Raw genomic sequence first — 24514 nt, 5'->3', positions numbered from 1 at the left:
ATCAATTTTATCTTTTTATTTCTCTCTATTATTTTTTTCAGTTTCTCATTTTCCACGACAAGAACCCCAAATATTTCGAGGAGACGAAGCTGGCCGTCGTTCAAGCGATTGAGAAAGCCAAAGTGAACATCGACTGGGTCGACCAAAACAAAGATTTAGTTGTACGGGAAATGCGGAAAGCGGTTATGTACATGAATAACAATACTCAGTAAACTATCAGTATATTATTTTGTTTTTTTTTTTAAATTCACGCGATTCGTGTAAATAAAACGGGATTTCGCGCCAAAAACTTTATTACAATTTTATAGTCTGTAGGTTTGGTTCATAGATTATATACTAATGTTGGCTCGAGACAAAGACATCGCGGCGGTACGGTCGGAACGTCGCCATTTGAAAATGTAAACTGTATTTTAATTTTTGTGAACGAACGTTCCGTTTTATTTGAAAACAATTGCCTAAAGTAAAATCGTAGTACTTATTTATTTTATTGAGAGCTTAAAACAGATAATCCCAAAACGTAGTCAGGGCTGAGTGTGTACAAAAATGTGCGAATAGATGAGAAGGATCCTAGAGTGGATCACTGCGTGAGCAATTAAGCTCTGAGGAGAGTCTTACATAAACTTAAAGCGCAGTATTGGAGGTTCATAGCGCCTGAATTTGAAAAAGTGATGGGACGAAAACAAAATTGGGAGCATTTGGTGTAAACATGCAAACGAAATGAGATTGTTGTGGTATAATAATGTCGCGGATTACATTACTATTCGTGAAAACCCCTCACTATTTGATGATCGACTTGACTATACAATGACATTTCTCATTTCGATTGCATTATTTTTGTAGTGTAGCTACTTGTTATTTAGTGCGTTGTTGTAGAACGACGTGATTTTTTTTTAAACGATTTTTTTTTTATATTGCTTTGACTAAAGTGAAAATTGTGATAGTAAATACAAAATACTAAATTTAATTTTTTAATTGTTAACAGAAAAAAAGTCTAAGGTTTATCATGTTTGTGTGTAACGATTAGGGTTTGTTTTATTTAATAATTGATAACAATTAATTTTGTGTAGATGAGTGAATAATGTGAATAATGTTTTCATATTTATGAAATTATAATATTTTTTTTAAATACAGCACACATCACGAAACAGTAAAAATCGCAATTTTCACTTTAAAACATTTGTAGATGTAGTTTTGTGTGAAATAGAAAATGTAGTACCGAATCTAATAGAAATTGCTTTTAAATATATATTTTTTGTGATGTTTAAATTTTTTTTTTTCAAGAGGGTTATTAAGTCCTTACTATGTTAAATAACTTAAGTCGAATACGTGTGTCCATAATTTGAGACAAGTTATCCGAAAATTAAAACTTGTCGTACATTTCTAATCATGAACTTTTCTTAAATGCTAATGCCGCGATTTAAATGTCGTCAACATTGCGTTTTAAGTGGTAATCTTATCTTATCTTATTGACTGGACTGGGCAACTCCACACCTTGACTCTTGGGGATCTAATGTGTAATTACCATTTCTCCGTATCTTAAGTATAATATTATTTTATGTAGTTTAATTTAATTGTAGTTTTAATTAGTGAGAGACGCTTTTAAAACCGAATTAGTACTTAAATTTCCATGTACCGTGCACAAATTAGATTATATTGTTTTGCTATGAATATTAAATGCTTAAATAGCCTATGCTACACGTCTTATGGCATTCACGAATCCTTAAGAACTAAATTATTATGTGGCATCAGAACTCATGTTGTGTTACACTTTTTCAAAGAAAAAATTTAGTTACTTGAGAAGTGTATATGAGTGATGAAGAATTTGTATGGAGTTGGAATAATTTCCCTTCGTTTGCCGCTAGGGGCGCTATTCCAACTCCATACAAATTTGAGTCAGCTTTTACGCGATCGAGAATGTTAGAAAAACTCGCACTAAGCACACGGGGCTCTCGAAATTGGCTATAATGTCAAATGAAATGATGAAAAAAATAAAGGAGAAAGTTACGTTTTGTTAATAATGTAATAACGTTGTCAGTAGCATGACTGATCCGTACTGATAGATGGTTACGCAAACAATTTATTTATATCATCGTTACACTAGATACATTAATTAATGATAAGTCAAACTCATTAGAGACCTGGCACAGATTATTTACTTAAATTTTGACATACGTCAATAGTTCGTGTTTGACAGCGCGGCTGTGCGATTCAACTTTTTTTTCATTTTTCTTTTAGTCCCGAACCGGCTTTGACTTCCAAACAACGGCGAGGGCACCCCAAGTACATAAGCTCTTTATTCGCAATTCACAATATATCCAGCATTAGATTAAAGCCTTTTAGATTTTATTTTGGAAAATAATATTAATGTAACATCTACCTATACTTTGTAAAATAATAATTTTGTTTAATTTTATTTATAGTATTATTTAACTTAATTATTAATCTCCCGGAATGCTGTAAACATTTATTTATCGTTAACATAAATGACTAGTCGCTCCATGTTTTTTTTTAAATTATTAACAACAAAGTTTTTCCTCCACACTTTTATGTATTGTTCGGTTTTTTCTTTCCTGTCAGTTGTATAATCTATGATTTCAGTGTTGATTGCATATTTTGTAACATATCAAATAATGTTGAATAAATGAAAAGTACCTATTCTTAATTTTTTTTGTTTTATTTTTTAGGAATTGGCGGATGTTCATAACATATCATAAATGGTGACTTGAGTATTTAAAGTTTCCGTTGTCTGTAAAATGTATCTATGAATATAATAAATTCATGTCATGCCATTAAAGATCATTTGGTTTTTTTTTACGAAAGGCAATCATAATTAAGAATCACTCTAATTTATACAAAGAGGATAGACTCCCATCGAACACATGGTGGACTTCCTTGATCAATAAAATCATACGTTAATTTTTAATGTAGCGCAAAATTTTAACAGTAACTTGACAAATTAGTTTTCAAAGATAAGTATCTATGGCAAAAAGTCTCTCTCAATCACTCACGCACTCTTTTAGTGTCCGGACAATAGTAATTTCAATGCCGAGAAAGTCGATCGATATTATAGGTTGAGTGTAGAAATGACAACGACCTAATAGTAACATAAAAACTTAGGTTGGTATATAGCGAGCAGGGTTCGAAGATGTGCTCCATTTAATTCAATAAATCAGAAACATTACATTACATATATTCAGCAGATTTTAATCCTGAATCTAAAATTGTAATCAAGTTCTAGGCGCGAACAAAATATGTCGCTTGCGACAAAGGGCTCGATAAGTAAATGAACCCATAGACACAGTTCACCGAGTTTCTCGCCGGATCTTCTTAGTGGGTCGCGTTTCCGATGCGATGGTAGATTATACTAAGCACGGTTCTTGCTAGGGCCAGTGTTAGCAGCACTTCCGGTTTGAGCCCCGAGAGCTAACTTACACGCTAGGGCAAAGCTGAAATAGCCTCTCAAGGCGGTCAGCATAGGTACGAAAAAAAATGTAATATTTCAAATTAAAATGATTATCTTAATTATTTTCAGAAACTTTGAACAAGTCGATCCGCTCTCCTTACAAGCGAATAACGGTCCTAAGATCACGTGTCATTCGAAATTAATACTACTTGTTTATTTATCAACGTTTGATGTTTGTTTTATACGAAATTATCGAATAAAGTTGTTATGAAGTATGAAGTTTTTCTTCACACGACGATCAGAATCGTTCACGAAGTCTTAATTATAAAATGTACTATCCATACACGTAAGTTCCTCTGATGCCGAAGTAACTATAACTATAGGTATGCCTGTCAGTTTAGCTTGTAGTAGTCCCGCTGATGTCTATTTGCTCCGATAACTGCTTAATGTCGGAAAGGCTGTGAGCTCGTCTGCCCTTGCGAAATCTATTGAAATGTGAATCTATACCAATATTATAAATCTGAAGGGTTTGTTTGTTTGTTTGAACGCGCTAATCTCAGGAACTACTGCTCGATTTGAAAAGTTCTTTCAGTGTTAAATAGCCTATTTATTGAGGAAGGCTATAGGCCAGGCCTGGGCAAATGGCAGCCCGCGGTAGAATTTTGTCTGGCCCGGGAAGCATTGTATATATTATTATTAAAAACATAAATATTAGTTTTTGTGTAACATAAATTGGTGCATAATTTTTTTTAGATAATTTATTGAGCAATACTTATACACATTATCAGGGCCGGTAGGAGCCAAATTTTTCTCCCGGACAACAGCTCTTTTCAGCGCCTCCTATTCGAAAATATAATTATGATAATTGAACAATTACAGTATGTAAAAACTATACTTAAAATTATAAAAAAAACTGTTTGGCCCGAGGTCAAATTTTCAGCTGCATGTGGCCCGACTATCAAAATATTTGCCCACCTCTGCTATAGGCTATATCACATCACGGCAAGACCGATACAAGTGGAGCACCAATAAAGAATGTTTCAAAATATTTTCACTTTCTACGTAAATGAAGTGGGGGGTAAAATTTAGCGTAATGCCAAAGTGACTAGTCCACGCTGACGGAGTCGGGGGCAAAAGCTAGTTAAAATTCATACAAGAACAAATCTTCGATTAAAACATTTCTCACTTTAAAACAATTTTATTGTAAATATTTCAAAATCTTAGAAAATATATTATTGTACATAATACTTTACAAAATGCATTTTTCGAATGTAATGGCACCGCAGGTAACTGTGTAATTGACAGAAAAAATACTAAAAACTTTTTATTTTCAATTTGTATACTATCTTATTATTAATGAGAATACATTTTATTAATTACTTAAACAACAAAATTACATTCTATTCTTTTAATTTATTATACAAATATATTTTTAAATATATATTTTATCTTATCTAGGTGTAAATATACTAATCCTATCTATCAACTCTTATATTAAGGCACTTCGGTTTGTTTACATATTCAATAATGTTTGATTCTAAAACACATGGGAGACAAATCTCTATTTTTACTGAGCTAATTTTGTATGAATTCGGAATGTTTACCCTAGGTTTTGTAAAATTTTGTTTCCAAATGTAAAGTTAATTAATTTAAAATTCATACAAAATACCAGATATACGGAATACTTCGACTAATAGTCGTTAATATACCAAAAAAAATATATACCACGGACTACGACGAGTGGGTCTCTGAGATCTTAGTCGCATTCCGAATCAAATGTCAATTCCTCCGGTAGGTACGGTGTATCAGTAGTAACTAGTAGTTTCCTTTTTCCAACTGGAAAGGCAAAGGTGTCATACCATACAGCCTAATATTTTTAATGAGATGAGATGATATGGGATGAAATATAATCACAGTAAAATGGTGGTCATTTACTGTGACTTTTTCAGTGGACTTTTAGAGGATCCCGAGAAGTTACGTCCAGCGACTTTGTTTCATTTTCCCACATTTTTGCACAGATACTAAAAATTTACTAAACCACCGTTATTACGCATTTAAACCTGAAGAAATACTAAATAGACAAAATAAAATAATTCACACAACTTCACTCCTCGCGTTCCCGCCAAAAAGTCCTCTTATATCAATAATGATTCGAGTTTCAAAATCCCTCCTGTATTTCCCAAAAATTTAACGAGGCGAGATTAGCACAACTATGTCAAGTTTAGCATCTATCACCGAGAGCCAGAAGTTATTTGAGTGGCGGTCTCTCAATTTTACAGAAGAAACGTTAACAATATCAAATATCATAATTATATACGTTTTAAACAATCTATAGTTCAGATATGGCAACAAATCCATACATTTTGTTCCATTGCTTTCCACTAAATATTTATGCTCTATATATTGACGTGTGGCAAATCTGACAGCTGTCATTACGTGAGACCGTCGTCGCCGTGCTTCTCCGCGCCGGCCACGAAGCAGGGCCGGTTCACATTGCGTCTCTTCCTCAGCGTTCCGAGGATGGCCAGCATTTCCTTGACAGCTTCTGGCTGGTCGTCTTTGGGTTTTCGCTCGAGGAAGTTCTGGTCGGTCGACTTTAATTGGAATTTCCCTCCTTTGATTTGGTCCACTATAGCGTCGATTGCGCCACCTGGCGGAAATGGTAAATGAATTAATTGCATATGCAATTTCGAAAAGAGCATATGTCGCATATTTTGTCAAATACGTTTTTTCCTATACATGGAATTTTGAAGCTTACCTACACCCATTTTATAATAATTCCAGTAATTTTCAATTGCTAATTAACACTAAAATATATCTCAAAAGTTAATATTTTAAATTTTACACTGCTTTAGAAAATAATCAGTTTTTTTCATTTCCTGAACATTTTACATTTTCAGAGATGTGCCCTTTTCGAAATTGCATATTCAATTACTTCTGAAACATGATTGTGTCATATATTATGTATGCTGGAGATGGTCATTCGTTTGGTAGCTAAACGAAACGCAGCACGACTCCCGAGAGATGGCAGCACGGTCGCGGTGTCGTCGGAACTCGGCTAGCTTCGTGCTACGACAGAGCCCAGCCGATGGAAGCGCGTAGACACCATCACACTTATCGACTAGCTTTCTTGAAGAGCATGTCATTCGTTTCCGTCTACTAACGTCAAGAGAAGATTTCTAAATTGTTCTAAGACAACAAACGTAATTGGTGTACTCAATATTTCTCTTAGCTTGATCACCATATTCGCCCCTACGAGGTCTGACGATGTTCATAATAATTGTGGCTTCTCCAACATCTCATTATAGTTGTATTATTGTAACATCTCATTATAGTTACAAAGGCGGGCTAACCCTTCAAACCGAAACACATTACTGCTTCACGGCAAAAATAGACAGAGTGGTGGTACCTACCCGTACGGACTCACACGAGGTCCTACCACCAGTAAAAAAGTAGTAAGTTGTAAGTAACTTGATGGACAGTAATTGTTTGATGGAGAAGAGCGGCTTGCTTCTTCAACATGTATATACATCAGTTCGGCTGTGGAAGACTGTAATATTATTTTTTAATTGATATACAAAAAACGCGAAGCGATCTCTTACCATTGTTCTGCTTGCTTCTCTTCAGAGTTCCCTGTTTGTTTGACAGCATTTTTGCCATGTCTTCAGTCGGCCCGGCGTTGAACACTGCCGGGGGCGGCGGAGGGGGAGGGGGAGGAGGCGGCGGCGGGGGGAGCAGTGTCGGCGGGGCGGGGGGAGCGGGGGGCGCGACCGGCGAGGGGGCACGTTCAGCCACTTCCGGAACAGCGGGCGGCGAGGGGGGACGCCCAGATACTGCCGGACCTGTCGATCGTCTCTACGATTACTATAGCTCCGGACCTAGCACTGTAGGGTACTGGGTAATAGGATCTCTTGTGAGTTCCTTGCAACCCTTTGTAAGGTAACCACTTAACACCAGGTGAGCTGTGAGCTCTTCCACCTATCTAAGCAATAAATAAATAAAATGGATAAAAACTTGTTATATTGATGTGATAATGTAATTTTATTTGTGACGCAAAGGAAAGGATAATATGAATATTTGTTTGTGTATGCAGGGACGAGTTCGTAATAGGAATATCTCTGTCGAGCGTCCGCAGCTATTGTCGGTAGAAGTAGATATAAGCACTGCAGTGGATAAACTCTGATTTGTAAACTAAAATTATTAATTAATCCATTCACTACTAAGCGGTAATTGACATTGTTACGTTTCGTTCTTTTTAAAATCTATTTCAAAATAAAAACGATTTATTCTATAATCTAATCGATTTTCAGGCAAAGTTTGAAGCGTTATAATCAGATGATATCTCTAGTATTATATTATAATACTTCACTAAAATTAATCAGTAATGAACCGGCACTAATTCGGCTCGTGAATTTTGCCTAATTACCGTTGTATTTTAGGGCCGTCGCACTCGCAATTACCAGGGAATAAGCAGTACATTAACAAAATAAATAGCAGACCGATTCAGAAAACTAGCAGCGCCATCTATCGAGTAGCGCTGTGAGCGCGCCTATAGACTGCTAGGGTAGTCTTGGTTGGGTATCCTCATATTTTTTTCATAGGAAATTCTTGACTAAATTAGTAATAAAAATTAAAAAAAAAATTAGAACTTCTACTAAGTGATGCTTGATATATGCGAGATAACATTACAGAGGTCAGAGTTGTCCGTATACGGACTATTTGTACTAACAGTGACAATGTGCACCCTGTTACATAGATGGCGCTGGTTCTACGTTGACGCGCGCGAGCGGCTGCGGGAGTAGGACTGACCTGAGGGCTCGGTGACTTCCGCGACTTCTTGTCTCATCTCTACAACTTCGGCCACTTCTTTGACTTCTTGAAGTTCTCTTGTTTCCCTCTGCACGTCCCTCCTGTCTCCGCCCGCGTTCTCGAAGTAGTTGATCCGCGACATGAGGGTCGAGCGCCGGCCCCCCCTGCGCTCCAGCTCCGACAGCTTCCGCTCCGCCTCCGCCAGCTGGGACAGAGAGACTTCATTACAGAGGATGTGGCAGCAGCCATCATACAACACAAGATATTTGACAGATGCCTGAATCTCGCTTACGACATTTTCAAGATAAAGCACATATACCTATACAAGTTCTGAACAACATCAGGACTGTCGGTCTACCGAGCAATATCACTCGCTCAGTGGAAGATCTTCCCTTAGTCATTTAAGCCTCCCCAAAATGACATACTCATACGGAGGACATACATTGTAACTATACTTGAGACCTTAGAGCTTATATTTCAAGAAGGGTGGCGAATTTACGTTGTAGATGTCCACGGACTCCAGTAACAACTTAACATTAAGTGGGCTGTGATTTCGTCCACCCATCTAAGCAATAAAAATAGACTGGAGTGGCGGGGTGCACCCCGGGGCAGTACTACGCCCCGTAGACTGCTTGCTGTGTTCTGCTGCTGACCTTGGCCTCGGCGTCGCGCAGTGTCCGCGCGGCGAGGTCGGGGCGGCGCTCGGCCTCCGCCAGGCGCCGCTCGGCCAGCTCCGCGCGCCGCGTCGCCTTCTCCGCGTCCTCCTCCGCTAAGCGGATCTTCTCCTCCCACAGCAGTATATCGGTCTCCTCGTGTTTCTCTGCTAGTTTCAGCTGTGATATAACAATGTTTTATTTTATGATGAATAAGTCTTATGCTCAGAATTCTGTGGCATAATTATATGTTTAGTTTATGAATGAAAAATAATTATTTGTAATATTAAAATAATTAAACTTCCCACTTTCCTTCCACATCAATTGCTAACGTCACTTTACAATTAGTATAGTGAGTGAATGTCTGTTCGTTCGTTTACTAGCTTTAGGTGAACGTCCAGGCACTCGAGTTTGAGGGATACATGTTAATCTTTAATTAATATTAAAACTTGGTCCTTCGAGCTTTATCGAAGCCAGCGACTTAACAAACAACTGTTAAATAATAAATGCAGAATCTTGTGGATGTATGTAGTTTTTATGAACTGTTTTCACAATAACATCATAATATTGGCGAAAAAATAAAATTAGTTTTTTGTCGCCATTGTGCGAAAACCATAATTTAAAGACGCGGTCGCGAGGTGAGGCGTGTGGCGCGCACCTGCAGCTCGTGCAGCTGGTCGCGGTGGCGCGTGGCCTGGTCGTCCAGCGCGTCCCGCAAGCTATCCAGCTCCTGCAGCAGCCGCGCCAGCCGCTCGTCCGGCGGCAGCTCGCCCGTCAGCAGCGCGCTCTGGTGCGCCAACACCACCGCGCGCTTCTTCGCCGCGCGGGCTTCCGACCGGTACCTGCTCGGGGGAGGCTCATGTGACGTAATACCGTTAGACTTCAATGGCCCATATCTGCGATACTAACGACGCCCTAAGAATTATCAAAGACAAACCGAAAAGAATATGCCGGCATGTATCAGATTTACTTAGCGAAGCGCGGAATATGTGCCCCTTACTGTGAGCAGTTCTTACAAAATAAAAACACTTGAGAAATATTGAAAGGACAAACCCGAAATCCATACAAACTTGGGCCTGGCGTTACAGTGCTAGAATTTGGGCATAAGTTACAATACCTAAGAAGGTTTCATGAGCCCAATTTTCAGGTCTCCCAGCAATGGCCAAATTGGTAAAATCAGACAATGTTTACATTTTAGGTTATGTTTATTGTTCGCGATATTTTAATAAAAACGATATTTTTGAGGCTATTTCCTACTAAAGATGAGTAATTTTTTACGAAACCTGTTGCAGCAACAGGTTGCTTTAAAATAAAAATGGAACCTGTTACGAGAAATCGCGCGTTAGGTTGTTTACGAAAACGAACGAAAGCCAAAAATTAAAAACAACGTAATGCGAAACGCGCTGCGCACGAAATGATTTTTTTAAGGGATTTTATGACCTGGTAACTAAGACCTTTAGGTCAGTCTTATTTTAATTTTAATGAAAACTTTTTTATATGAAATACTATATTTATATGATAGCTTTTTTATATAAAATATAAATCATTACGTGCTCCCATATTATCTCATCGCATTTCATTTCATTTTAGTTCTGATGTTAAGTGGTTACTGAAGCTCATAGACATCTACGACGTAAATGCGCCACCCACCTTGAGATATAAGTTCTAAGGTCTCAGTATAGTTACAACGGCTGCCCCGCCCTTCAAACTGAAACGCATTACTGCTTTACGGCAAAATCCAAAATATCTTCAGTTGGCAACATTAAAGATAACATAACACGATTGACTTTTTGGCGGGAACGCGAGGAGTGAAGTTGTGTGATTTGTTTTATTTTGTCTATTTAGTGTTTCTTCAGGTTTAAATGTGTAATAACGGTGGTTTATTAACTGTTTAATATCTGTGAAAGTGCACAAATGTGGGAAAATGAAACAAAGACGCTGGACGCAACTTCTCGGGATCCTCCAAAAAGTCCACTGAAAAAATCTTAGTAAATGACCACCATTTTACTAAGATTATATTTCATTCCATATCATCTCATTTCATTTAATTTCATCCCAGTTGATTAACGTTTCAAATTAATCATTTTCATTTCATTTCACTCCATATTAACATTTTTCATAAAAATAAGAATATAAATTAAAATAAGACATGACTTAAAGGTCTTAGTTACCAGGTCATAAAATCACTTAAAAAAAAAAAAAAAAACATAACACGATTTGATACATTTGTGTTTTTCTATGGCATAGTCACATTAATATAAAAATGCAAAACTACCCTTTCATGCTATATTTAATGTTGTCAGTTGTAGATATTTTGAATTGCCGCCATTGTAAGTAGTTGTGTCACGATTCGATGGCCATACTCTATTTACATTGATTAAAATACCTATAAAAACAGTCATTTATCCTAAAGCAAAAGAGTATTAATTATTTTTTACACTTGATTTCCACTAAATCGATCCTATTTTATGGATGTTCTAATTCTAATCCGCACGTTTGTGGAGCTAGTTACGTATATTGAAATAAGTGTTGCAGATGTTTACAAAGATTGTTTAAAACAAAAAATTGAATTCAACTTATTTTCTACACTTGGCCATTGTCAATGAAGCTAAGATTTTAATAGGTTAATCAAGCAAAATAGACGAATTTTTTGGTACATATCCCATTCGTGTAACGCTTAGGCCCAAAATGGGGTTTCTCCTTTGAAATTGTCATATCAACATGAATGCCAATGACAACCGAGATCAACATGGCTCTGTTGGTTTTGACAACAACAAAAATGATGCCCTCGTGAGGGCTTGAGTTTGGATTCTTAAGAATCTCGTGACGTCACATCCCACAGTAGGAAATCTTTACTAAGCATTAACTGGTAATATTTTTTTACGAAACTCACGTTTCAGCCATTTCTCTGTCCTTATCCGCATTCTCCTTCAGGGCGGACACCTCGTCCATCAGCAGCTTCGACACGCGGTTGTGTCTCTCCAACTGGACCCTCAAGTCCTGCAGCTCCTTCTCTTGCGCCAGGCGCTTTTCTTTCTCTGTTTCTACTTCCTGAAATGAAAAGACTGCTATTTTTGTAATTGTCTTTTTTAACAAAAGCTTTTGACTGTAGTATAAGTAGAATAAAAGTATAAAGGCGTTTACTGGTAGTTGGGTATTGCAGACCATTGCGGGTAGGTACTAGAATCCTGTTTCTGTTGCGAAGCAGTGATGCGTCCTGATTTGAAGCATTACATAATACCACTGAGATTTCGACCTCATGTATCAAGGCGGGTGTCAGAATTCCCATTGAGATGTCTATGGGCTCTTGTATGCGCTTAACACTAAAGACGCCCTGAATTTGTTCACCAATCTATGCAATAGTTAGAAAAAATGAGTAATTATGTAGTATCGCTCTAATGACGCGCACGTTACTGGTGGTAGGACCTCTTGTGAGTCCGCACGGGTAGGTACCACCACCTCGCCTATTTCTGCCATGAAGCAGTTATGCGTTTCGGTTTGAAGAACGGGGCAGCCGTTGTAACTATACTTGAGACCTTAGAACTTATATCTCGAGGTGAGTGGCGCATTTACGTTGTGGATGTCTATGGGCTCCAGTAACCACTTAGTAGCAGGTGGGCTGTGAGCTCGTCCACCCGTCTAAGCAATAAAATAAAAAATAAAAAACCGTTCTCCATGTACCTGCGACAGAGCCACGTTGGCTTCGTGAGCCTCAAACTCTTGTAGCTTGGCGGTGTTGAGGTCTGTCTGCAGCGACGCGATCTGCCTGCTCAGCTCCGTGACGGTCTGTTTCAGGAACTCCACTTCCTCGTTGCTGCTCGTGTCTGACGCTGCAGGAAATATCGGAGGAATTATTTTTACTTTTGTATTGACTACCCGCAGATTTAGTTGAAAATAATTTTCTAATTTCCTTGATTCCCTTAAGAGTATTCTATCACTATTTGGTGGTGGTAGTCTGTACTGTGCGGTCCATGCCACCCATGACCGAACACAGTGGAGGAACGTCACACGTGGTCGCTATACTCAGCAGTGAGGGAACGATATAGTGCAGCGGTCGGGGAACTTTTTTAATTATTACCCCAAAATATTTTTGTATAAGTTAATATTACCCCATGTAGAAGAAAGAAAAAAAAACGAAATCGCTTCTTTTTAGTATCTTTCATATTATAGCCCCCATGATAATTTTGAAAAGAAAACAATAACTAAAAATTTAACGATTCTAAAGAAGCTTCACTTCAGTATATACTTTTTACTCACAAAAGTTTCATTTTTACCCCCCAAAATTTCATTTCACTCAATTTGGGGTAATTTACCCCGGTTCCCCGACCGCTGATATAGAAGATCACTATTTGATATCAAACGTGGGTAGTTATGGTTTGGTTTGGGCATCACAAGTTCAGTTAGTTCAGTAATGGTTGCGAGGACCGCACTGACCGGTGTCGGTGGTGTCGGTGAGGTCGATGTCGAGGGGCGGGGCGGGCAAGGCCTGCATCAGCGCGGTGCTGCGTCGCTTGAGCTGCTTGTTCTGCTTGTACCACTCGCCCGCTTGCTGCATCACTCTGGAAGAAAACGTGAACTTTCCTTTACTGGTTGTCACTTAAGTCTTCGGTTTGTCAACAGATTATGGAGGATAGAACTAACATTTTGAAGGGTAGAGGTAAGGAGCACCATCTTGTATAGGGGGCAAGTTGAAGAAGTGTTCACTTATAATCCTGCCTATTTCTGCCGTGAAGCAGTAATGCGTTTCGGTTTGAAGGGTGGGGCAGCCGTTGTAACTATACTGAGACCTTAGAACTTATATCTCAAGGTGGGTGACGCATTTACGTTATAGATGTCTATAAGCTTCAGTAACCACTTAACACCAGGTGGGCGGTGAAATCGTCCACTCATATAAGCAAAAAAAAACTGCAGTTTATTATTCGAAGACTCACTTAAATAGCGTTAGTGTAGGAAGTGAAAATGATATTAATATACCAGTTTTAATCACAGCGAAATATGCTGGGTCGAAAAAATCATTTAATAGTTTTTTGAGGTGTTTTTAAAAATCTTTCCAGTGGTTACTATGGCGCCACCTTAATTGACTCCCTTGTAGCGCACACTCTTTAATACACTGAGATTGTCCTCCTTATTTCTAACCCTCCATACAAGAGATGTACTTAGTACATTTGAGGCTGTCAGCGCAAAAGTGGCGTAAGCTTACCATAGTTAGTATGGATATAATGAGGTTCGAATTCACCTTTACAATACTTCATAGGCAAAATAAATACGCGCTAAAATGATGTTTACAAAGTCATTTGTTATCTACGGATGAAACTAGGGACAGTCCGATTTGTATCAAAATGTATTATGTTTTAAATAAATTGCGATACATAAGCACGAATATGAATTGTAGGTTAGGCCACTTTTGCGCTGACGGCCTCATTTAATGGTTGACATGGACGCCATCTATCGCACAGAGACTATATAAAGACAAAGAATATTTTCAGAAGGAACTGTACCAATTTTCAAAACAATCATACGAACAATACTCGAGTGGATCACGAACAAACACACGAATATATATTTTATATGAGTATCAGATGACTAAAGTTACTTTTAATGTTTATTCTCGCGTTTAATATCACATTTAACCTTTCGATTCCATTAAATGTGTTGGTGAAGCTACATTTCAGACAAATTGAGACCAAAATACGTTGTTGCCTTTTCACATGCGCATAGGGACTTATGTTTTGATCGTCAACTGTTTTTTTGCGCTAGTTTCAATAAAAACTTCATTCAGAGCGAAGGATTTTTATTTCTCTTGATGTACAGACGTGCACGTATGATCAGAAATTTTTGTACAACTACAACTAACTGTGTTGTCATACTTAATAGTGTGTTCCCACACTAAAAAACATTTACATATGTAAAATATTAAGTTTTGGTTTGCCCTAAACAACTTGAACATATTGTTTCTAAATTCTATGTGATAAAAGCGTCAAGTTACAAAAACGTCAGAAGGTACTTTTTATTAAGTTCGTTATTAGTTGTGTTTAACCGACTTCAAAAACGAAGGAGGTTCTCTGTTCGATTCGTTCGTATTTTTTAAGAAATTGAAAAATATATTCTTTGGTATTTCGAGGTGAATTTAATTTATACAATTCAAACTTATACTCAATTTTTAATTAGTTTTTAAATTATAATAAGGTAGTCCTAAATTTAACACGAGTGAAGTCAAAGGGCAAATCTAGGTTCGTTTATTTAACAACAGTTCTAATTGCGCCGTGTCGTAGTCTGACCGGGTGCCAAGATCGAATAAAAATTACCTCTGTCTTTATAATGATAAGACTGACTTTCAAATAGCACTCTAGCTCGAATCATTAGTCACTTATTAAGATAAAACGTCATGCATTAAGAAGCCATTACAGTATTTATCTTCATAGGAATTTTAATGATGCCCAGTTAGTTCGAAGTCGTCGTGGCCTAGCGGATAAGAAGCCGCGTGTACTCGTATCGACTGTGTCGGTGTTCGGATCCCGTAGACGGGGTAATTTTTTTTTTAAATGAAATAGTATTTAACACATGCTCAAGAACGAATTCATCGATCAAGAAAAAAATGCTTATTATTTTTTATTACTTAGATGGTTGGACGAGCTCACAGCCCACCTGGTGTTAAGTGGTTACTGGAACACATAGAGATCTACAACGTAAATGCGCCATCCACATTGAGATATAAGTTCTAAGATCTCAGTATAGTTACAACGGCAACCCTACCCTTCAGACCGAAACGCATTACTACTTCAACGGTAGAAATAGGCAGGGCGGTGGTACCTACCCGCGCGGACTCACAGGAGGTCCTACCACCAATTATTTATAATCTAATCGACACGTAGACCTCAAGTCTCAATACGGTTAGCCTCATTCACGCTGTGATGTCCATAGCTACTGGTGACCACTAAACGGCAGGCCAACTCCGAAATATTATGACCCTTGGTACCTAGATCCCAGGATAGTCACTATAATAAGTATGAAGGAATAGCGTTCCGGCATGACAGCTTAGAGTTAAGGTCCGTTCACACTGACCGGCTCAGAGAGGTGAGCAGATTTTTAACACGTTGGAAACATAGTTTTGAGTAATTGTAGTAAAGTTTATTTTTGCTTGTGCACTTTTTTTGTCATTAAGAATGTTTGAACTCGATGCGTGTGAATTAATAACAGGATCCGACCGGCTCCGATCGCTCGCGTAGCCGATCGGCTCAGATTGTCAAATAGTTGGCGGCTCCGCTTCAGCCAATTAGAAACGTATACGATTCGGTCTGTGTGAAAGAAAAAAACCGGGTCGAAGCTCTCCAAGCCGGTCTGTGTGAACGGACCCTTAGTTTAGATGTAGTTATAGACGAGCCAACGGCCCATCTGGTACTAAAATACCGTAGACGGTTAATTCCAGAGTTGAGCAGTGGTTTGAGGTAGTGGCCGAGGGAGGGTCATCTCGTAGGCAGTGTAGCCTACATCTAGAGATAAGAAGCACTGTCTCTGACCAGCAGTAGGCCTTGATAACGTCAGCCCTTACTTATGCATGACGCCTGCGTCGACCTCGTGCTGATGCTTCAGCTGCTGGTACTCGTTGAATAGCTTCTCGGAGACATTCTTCAGCTTGTTCAGCTCGCGTTCTCTCTCTCGTAACTCCGAGTCCAGGTGGTTTCTTTCTTCGTGCAAGATGTTGTAGCGACGCTGGAGGTCATCGTGCTCACGTTTCGCTGAAAATGTACGTTGTAAGATATAAATTTTTTTATTGCATACTAGCTGATCCGGCAGACTTCGTAGTGCCGAAATCGATAATTTAAAAAACCTAAACTTATGTATAAAATAAACTTAAAACAAACAAAAGGAATCCGTCCGACGGGGGGGACACATCAAAGGGAAAACAAAATTGTTATTTTTATTTAATTCCGAGCATTTTCATATTTATCTATCTTTTAAACCTTCTCTGGACTTCCAAAAATAATTCAAGACCAAAATTAGCCAAATCGGTCCAGCCGTTTTCTAGTTTTAGCGGGACTAACGAACAGCTATTCATTTTTATATATAGGGTTAGATAGACGAGTAGATAAGTGGACGAGCTCACAGCCTACCTGGTTTAAGTGGTTAACGGAGTCCATAGACATCTACAACGTAAATGCCGCCACTCACCTTGAGATATGAGTTATAAGATCTCAGTATAGTTACAAAGGCTGCCCACCCTTTAAACCGAAATGCATTACTGCTTCACGGTAGAAATAGGCAGTGGAGGATCTACCCGTGCGAACTCACAAGGGGTCCTACCACCAGTAAAAAAGTAGTAGGTAAGTTGTAAGTAAGTTGACGTTGTTGTTGTAAGGAAGTAATTGTTTGATGGAGAAGAGCGGCTTGGCTTAGAGCCTCAAGTCGGAAGTCATAGGTCATTCACTCTTCCTTATACATACCTACAATAATAAATAACTAAGCTACATCGTTCGTCTTTTATCTTTTGCGTTTCTAAATGACTCAGTCTCAGTAAGCTTTAAGGATGTCCATTCTTATTATTAGAATCGACTTCTGGATCGTTCCGCGATGTAAATCGAATTAGTGTGAATCGATCCTTCTAAGACAGTGCCATGATCTAAATCAGGGGTTCCCAAACTTATTTTGTCTACTGCCCACTTTGAGAATAAATTCATTTTTAGTGCCACCATTTTTTCAACTACTTAAAAATCATTGTAGCCAGAGCTCAGTCGTTCTCTAAGAGTCCTCCTAGATGAAATTACAAATCGCCTCTTAAGCCTCTACACAACGCCCCCATTTTTTTCTGGGTCTCTGAATGCCCCCCTTTATGCCTGCAGCGCCCACAAAGGGGCGTTTTCGCCCACTTTGGGAAACGCTGGTCTAACTCAAACTGTTATACTTGACGTCACACGTGGAGCAATTAGTCAACATAAATTAAGTGTGGAAACAACAAGAAACCCTGAACAGTTTCGAAATATCTTAAGAGCAAAGTTAATTGAGCAGTATCTCAAGACATCAAGAAATATTCTATTGTAGTATTCTATTTAGTTAAATCATATACAACATGTTACAATATGTATACAACAAGTTAAACTAAAATCATAGCACATTTATGAATTGGCGATTGAATTATAATTACAAACAACTATAAATATTCAATACTATTCCTTTTAAAACAACTTATTCGATTTTTTCGATCTCACGATCGCATAAACTTGATATTCATCTTATAGATGAATATCATCATCGTAATTCGCATCAAATATCTCTATACCGCTCGTGTATCCCTAGTGTGCGTTTTATTTGGGATCTCAAGCTGATGACATAAGCGTTTTATCGTAAACTATCATGCCCAACGATACTCAACGTTGCATTCAATTGATAGCCACAGGACTGAGTATATTTAACTATAGGCGACGAGCACGGGTTAGCCGCAAGTATTAGGTATATGCGCGTTCTAAGTAATCTTGCTTAACCTCGAAATGTCAAAATAGCAGAGAACATACAACGCTATATCTATCTATATATTAATACGTGAAGCAAAAACTTTGTATCCCTTTTTACGAAAATTGCGCGGACGGAGGAGTATGAAATTTTCCACACTTATAGAGAATATAGAGAAGAAGTGCACAAGGCTAATATTTTTTTTAAATAATGCATAAAAGATACATTAAATCAATAAAGAAAACATTACACACACTACATACCATGTATTTGACGCACACACGCATGCATACTATTTATTGTCAAACTTTTGTTCTTGACGTCTGTTGTCAAATTGAAATTAAATATTGTATGTCTTTGTTAATATTTTTTATAGTGTAGTCTTGGCGAATTTTGTGATTATAGAAGTATAAAATACAATCATAATAGTGTACAAACTTACAATTCCAATTAATTAAAGTCGAATTTCGACTACTGCGGGACCTCTAGTTAATATAAATTTATATTTAAACAAACAGTCACACATTACTTGTAATTTTAAAACTAAAAACACACATAATAACATTATTAGATCACACAATTTTTTCAGAAATAATAACGTTATGATTCATTTACGCATGCTCCGTTCAAATGAATGAATACTCATTGTATTTCGTGTAATGCTATAATTTTTGCTGGTGACTCCAGTATCTCGTTACGCGGCTACAAGATTACAAAGGTAGAACAGTAATAAATAAAAAGGTAGACGGGACATTAATTTGATGTTGTTTTTAATTGCATAAATGTGGAGGAACTCACGACCCGTCTGGCTTAAATTGGTCACAGGAGACTACAGACCTTACGACGTGAATGCCGCCACCGATCTTGAGGCGTGAGACCGTAATCTCAATTGAAAAACCGTCCTCGTCGAACTCGTCGACCCCGACGAAGAGTTCGACGTGCGAACTAGCAATATACACAACCCACTGAGTTTTTCACCGGATCTTTTCAGTGGGTCGCGATTTCGATCCGGTAGTAGATTCAGCAAAGCGCGGCTCATGCTAGGGCTAGTGTTAGCTATTCTCTCAGGTGGAGCCCGTGAGCTCATTAGGTATAGATAAAAAAAAATGTGAGCCGTCACGGGACGCCTGGCAGATGTGAAACGTCGACATTATTTTGTAAAAGTAATATGCAGAAAAGAACAGATTGTGATAGGAACTAAATATTATGTCATAATGATAAAATAAAATATTACGAAAAAATAATTTGTTTTCAATTAAAACACAGGTTATATTGTGTGTATATACAGTGTATAAACAACACTGTATACACTACGGAGTATATACTATAGCTATCCGAGCTCAGTGTAGCGAGAGAGATGGCTTAACGCCGTATCGAGTGGGAGAGAATCGCACAGTCGATTGCGCATGGCGACGCGTCGCCACACCGTACACACTACTGCATATAGACTGTATATATATACCATCATATAGAAATCGGTTTTACGTGCGAAAAACATCGTATAGTTAAATTAAGCCCGCGAAAATTCTAATTTTACCTCTGCAGCGATACAATCTAACTGATTCCGCTTTGAAGGTTAATAGCCAGGTTAGGCCAGGAAGGTCAGGCTGTACCGACATTCATACTCTGATGTTTTGGCTTTCGGTGACCACTTAGCACCAAGTGAGCCCGTCTGCCAACGTCGAGCAAGTAAAAAGGTTAGCATCATACAGGCTACTTTGGTTGTGATCCAATTAAGCACTGGTGGTAGGACCTCTTGTGAGTCCGCACGGGTAGGTACCACCATCCTGCCTATTTCTGCCGTGAAGCAGTAATGCGTTTCGGTTTGAAGGGTAGGGCAGCCGTTGTAACTTGAGACTTTAGAACTTATATCTCAAGGTGGGTAACCACTTAACACCAGGGGGGCTGTGAGCTCGTCCAACCATCTAAGCAATAAAAAAAAGAAGCATTGCAACGATGGGACTGTAGCTTTACAATTGAAACTACAGCTTCATGTCTTAAATTCATGGTCCAACTGTATGAGGTGGTTCCTGAAGCTTATAGATATCATAATGACAAAGTTGACACCAAACTTGAGGCATGACCTCCTATCAGCAGTAATTACATTAATTAGTAATATCTGGAAGTTTAATGTACTCATTGTGGAAGTCATTCCTGTGTTATGTAAGGTTACTACAGAATTTAAACTCAGACAGTCTCATCATGAACCAGTGAATATGAGTTCACCAGGCATCTTACACATTAGGTCCTACTGAACCGTATTACCTATATTTATAGTCACATATTAGTCACATTTACAGAATTTACCGACAAATTACTAATAACATTTACTGAGTGGATGTTATTAGAATTTAATATTAATTTAATATTTTCTTATATATTAATGTCTCTCAGTATAGTTGCTGTTGTATCATTTTTAGGTCTTAATTTTTCTAACATGCTCAATAGTGATAAGTTTATAATTAATGATCTTAAGAAATTATTCATTTTCATTATATTCATGAACTTTAAATTGGCCGAGTACTTTTTATGTAAATACATACAATAGAAGCAATCAATATAATTTAAAAAAAAGAATTTAAATAAATAAAAATACATTTATTTGATTTGGCAATTGATTATAAATCCTGTTTCCATAATAAATAATATGTAGTCATTATTTTAAAAGTTGTCAATGTTAATAGACTTTGTGACTTGGCATCAAGAAAATTGCTGTAAGCAGAGTATGAAATAGAATACATAGTTTCTAATTCTTTAGGATTCATTATTTGCATATCAAGTCCATCATCAGTACAGGCTATGATTATTAATAATGTAAAGTCACTCTAAAGTGTCCGGGACTTATGAAAAATAAATAAATATTGATTTCCATCTTGTACCGGAGATGATTTATTTGTAATATCTTTAAATTATTATATTAGTAACTAAAAAATTTATGAGCTGAATGATAATATAGATATTTACATTAGCACAATATTTAATTTTGCGCCAATTATGCATATTATGTAGATGCCTGCCCAAAGAGGAAATTAATTTTGCCTGTGTATATATAAATCCAATTGCATAATCACTAAAGTAAAATGTAATAATTCCATTATCTCTTGAATTGGAAGTATTTGTTAATTTTTACTTCATTTGTAACAAGTTATTTGTCCATATGAGAGATAATGTCTGATTTACAACATTACATACACGAACCCGTACTTACAAGAAAAAAAGATAGCTAAAAACAAAGAAAAACTTCACCAAAATATTTTAAAATCATTTATATTTCCTATCATTTTCAAAATTTAAAATAACTTTGCCGTTTAAAAAGATTATGATACTTCGGAAAACAAAAATATAAAATTTTTATAAAAGTTTTAGAAGTTTGAATAGTTACGGTACCGTACCTACTTTATAGTTTGACATGTTTTGACGTTTCAAAACAGCTGACATTTCGAAAACTAAGTAGAGTAAGGTAGTGTAGGTAGGAACTTTAAACGTATACCTTATTCTTTAAAAAATATGAAGGAATTGAGGAAATAAAGTGTAACTGCGCATAAACACAATACAAATCCTTTCTCTCCTTGATTCGTCATGGTAAGCATATAATTGTTGCGCAGTTTAATAATACAAAATCGACATTAACCTCTTTTGTTGCAAAAACAGGTCCGCAAATGTTTCGCACATTAGGAAAAAAACCTTGGACCCACAACGGGTATTGGATAAATTTAGGAAGAATGTCCAAGCAACAGGTTACACTCTGTCATAATCCGACAAATACGCGAATGGGATTTACAAACTGTTGTCCTCATTTGCATACGACTCCGAGAAATTTCAGAGCATGCGCGCAGATTTAATACAGATGGGAAATATTTAATTTCATTTAATATGATTTATAAAATATAAAACAAGCCCGTACTGACCTTTTTCGGATTTGAGTAGATACGCTTTATGTTTCCTTTCTGCATCTTCATATCTGTTTTTCCACTTTTCGACGTAAATCGAGAGAGCGATGTTAGCCTCCTTGGAGTTGTGGTGCGCGTCGGGCGGCGTCATCCTGGCGGCAGTGGCTCGCGGTATCCTCGTCGCCGCGCCGCTGGGACAGAGCGAGACAGCGTTTCTGCTGCCGCCTTGACACTGATTGTTGGTCGACGCGATCGCAAACACATTATCACCGTTCCTTTTGATCATTTTTGCATTCAATTTTTATTGCACGCGCGCGTCGAACGCTCGCATCCTCGTATGCAACGTACGCGACACGTGTTTAGATCAACAGGCTGGTGCGTCCGTATAAGTGTTTAATGTTTTAAAAATATTACCTATACTCTTTGTTCGCAACGTTAAGGAAAATTCTATCAGTAATGGTTGATCACGTAATGTCGCGCGTGTTTATTCAATAACGTTCGATAATGTCACTCGCGTTCCTGAAATCAATCATAACGTAATATTTTAGAAAAAAAATCGCGTAAAAACACGATGATCATATTTGAGTGTTGTAAGGGTACTGAGTTAGTAGTCACTGATGTAGAAACACGTTCGTGATATGATAATGAGTCTTCGTCATTGTGAGTCATACGGATTGTTTACGCATTTTGTTTATGTTCGATGTTGTCTCATCAAACCTCAAAATCGTTCGATACTTTCGTAGAATTCATATAGTTTTTACAACGAAGTAGTTAGTTCGAAATCAATTTGACCGTGAAATTCAATTGTCTCTTCTGTATTTTATCGATTCTGTAGGACTTTTAGATTTCATTAGAGCATGCATTATTTTGTTCTTTTGCTTGAAATAAATCTTAGAAATTAGAATAATTTTAAAACAAATTTATGTAAAAAGCTACGTTTATAAAATACGTTTTGATTGAATGAAAACGTTAAAATTGTAATATTAAGCAGGTACCTAGTTCTTAAAAAATGTGTATTAAAAAAAGGAAACAATTCAAATACATACTAAAGATACGACTACTTTTATTACTTCACAACACAAAATTATCCTTACCGTTCACGCATATCGAATTTACAAACGGAAAACTGAAACAAATAAAGCACATACGGAACGAGATCAATGAGTACACTTGCGACTTCCAAAAAAGAGTCACTAAACCCGGCAGCGATCGCTATTCAAAGACGAAAACGCACTGAGCCCATTTTGTCCATGTAGGGCCGAAACGGAAATTCTAAATATAACGCGATTCCAGTGAAACACGGTCGGAGAGCGTCTTGTCTCGACCAAGCCGAGCCGTGTGGGCCGAAACACAAATTGTGCAGCTCATAAAGTGATTTAATTGTCACTGGATCGGTGTACCGCCATTAATCGTCGGCCGTCGGTTTCTAACGCGCTACGGTGCTCTGCTAAGTCGAGCACAAACTGCTGGACTCTAATTCGAAACAAGAATCACTGATACATATCGCCTTTTCGCATTAAAAGTATACAATTCCCAAAAATATTCGAAATTGAGCTATTATGCGTAAACATTTGGTATCACCAGTATTTTTCTCATAAATACTGTCAAAAGAGCGTAGTTTATGTTGTTTTTTTTTAGTTTATCTATGCTTTGACTACTATTAACAAAATTTTATCTTACTTTAAAAGACAGTGAAGGTAACTGGTAAAAAATTAAAAATAAATGTTGCAAATATGATTAATATTAAGAATATTACATGTTAAACCTTTAAAACGCTCTCCTGTAAAATTAGTAAGTTTTGAGATTATACAGTTTTAATACGAGAAGACGATACATTGTAGATCGAATGGAGAAAATATTCTTCCTCAAATGATAGTCGAAGAGAATGACGCTAGGCGATAAAATATGTTTGTTGGCTAATTAAAACTAACACAACATAATTAAAGCTAATCGACCTTTTGCTATCTTTTATTTTAAGTTTGATTTTACGTGATTAAATGCAATTTCTTCAAAAATAATCTTTTTTTTTTTATTATTTGATCAAAACATCTTATCAGTTAATAGTAATGACCATTTCAAATTAACGTATCAACTGTAGTCGTTCCCTGAATACCTGTGATAGAATTAATGTCAGAAACAGCAAAAAAATCGCAAAAAAAACACGCTAAAAATGAGGAATGTAGATTCAAGTTAAAGAACAACTCAAAAGTTTGATTGGTTAATGAGTATTTTCTTTCCGCCCATTCGCGATAGAGAAACTACACTTGAAAATATCTAACAAAAAACGGAAAAATTGGATGATAATTGAGCTTACT

General features: G+C 37.2%; 3 protein-coding genes across 3 annotated transcripts in view; 1 reads left to right on the top strand and 2 right to left on the bottom strand.

Annotated features, from left to right (window-relative positions):
* LOC114241497 (aminopeptidase N) overlaps window positions 1–2662 on the top strand; it is a 45812-nt gene extending 43150 nt beyond the window's left edge. Inside the window, exon 18 of the mRNA XM_089738761.1 lies at window positions 42–2662. Within this exon, the coding sequence (XP_089594887.1) occupies window positions 42–212 (171 nt within the window). The 3' untranslated portion in view covers window positions 213–2662. The remainder of the gene's footprint in view (window positions 1–41) is intronic.
* TBC1d7 (TBC1 domain family member 7) overlaps window positions 1–24514 on the bottom strand; it is a 202911-nt gene that overhangs the window by 37462 nt on the left and 140935 nt on the right. The window lies entirely within an intron of this gene.
* Window positions 4582–24209, bottom strand: LOC114241502 (uncharacterized). The gene is made up of 11 exons (XM_028172342.2): window positions 23294–24209; window positions 22218–22718; window positions 16415–16601; window positions 13300–13424; window positions 12547–12695; window positions 11759–11916; window positions 9524–9707; window positions 8866–9045; window positions 8213–8417; window positions 7006–7245; window positions 4582–6053 (listed from the first exon to the last, which is right to left on the bottom strand). Exons 2-11 carry the CDS (start codon window positions 22483–22485, stop codon window positions 5836–5838), a joined length of 1914 nt encoding a protein of 637 aa, XP_028028143.2. The 5' UTR covers window positions 22486–22718; window positions 23294–24209; the 3' UTR covers window positions 4582–5835.

This window comes from Bombyx mandarina, chromosome 26 (assembly GCF_030267445.1).
Source record: "Bombyx mandarina strain Sakado chromosome 26, ASM3026744v2".
Taxonomy (NCBI): domain Eukaryota; kingdom Metazoa; phylum Arthropoda; class Insecta; order Lepidoptera; family Bombycidae; genus Bombyx; species Bombyx mandarina.
The sequence above is the reverse complement of the archived record's forward strand: the minus strand, read 5'-3'. Positions and strand labels throughout refer to the sequence as shown.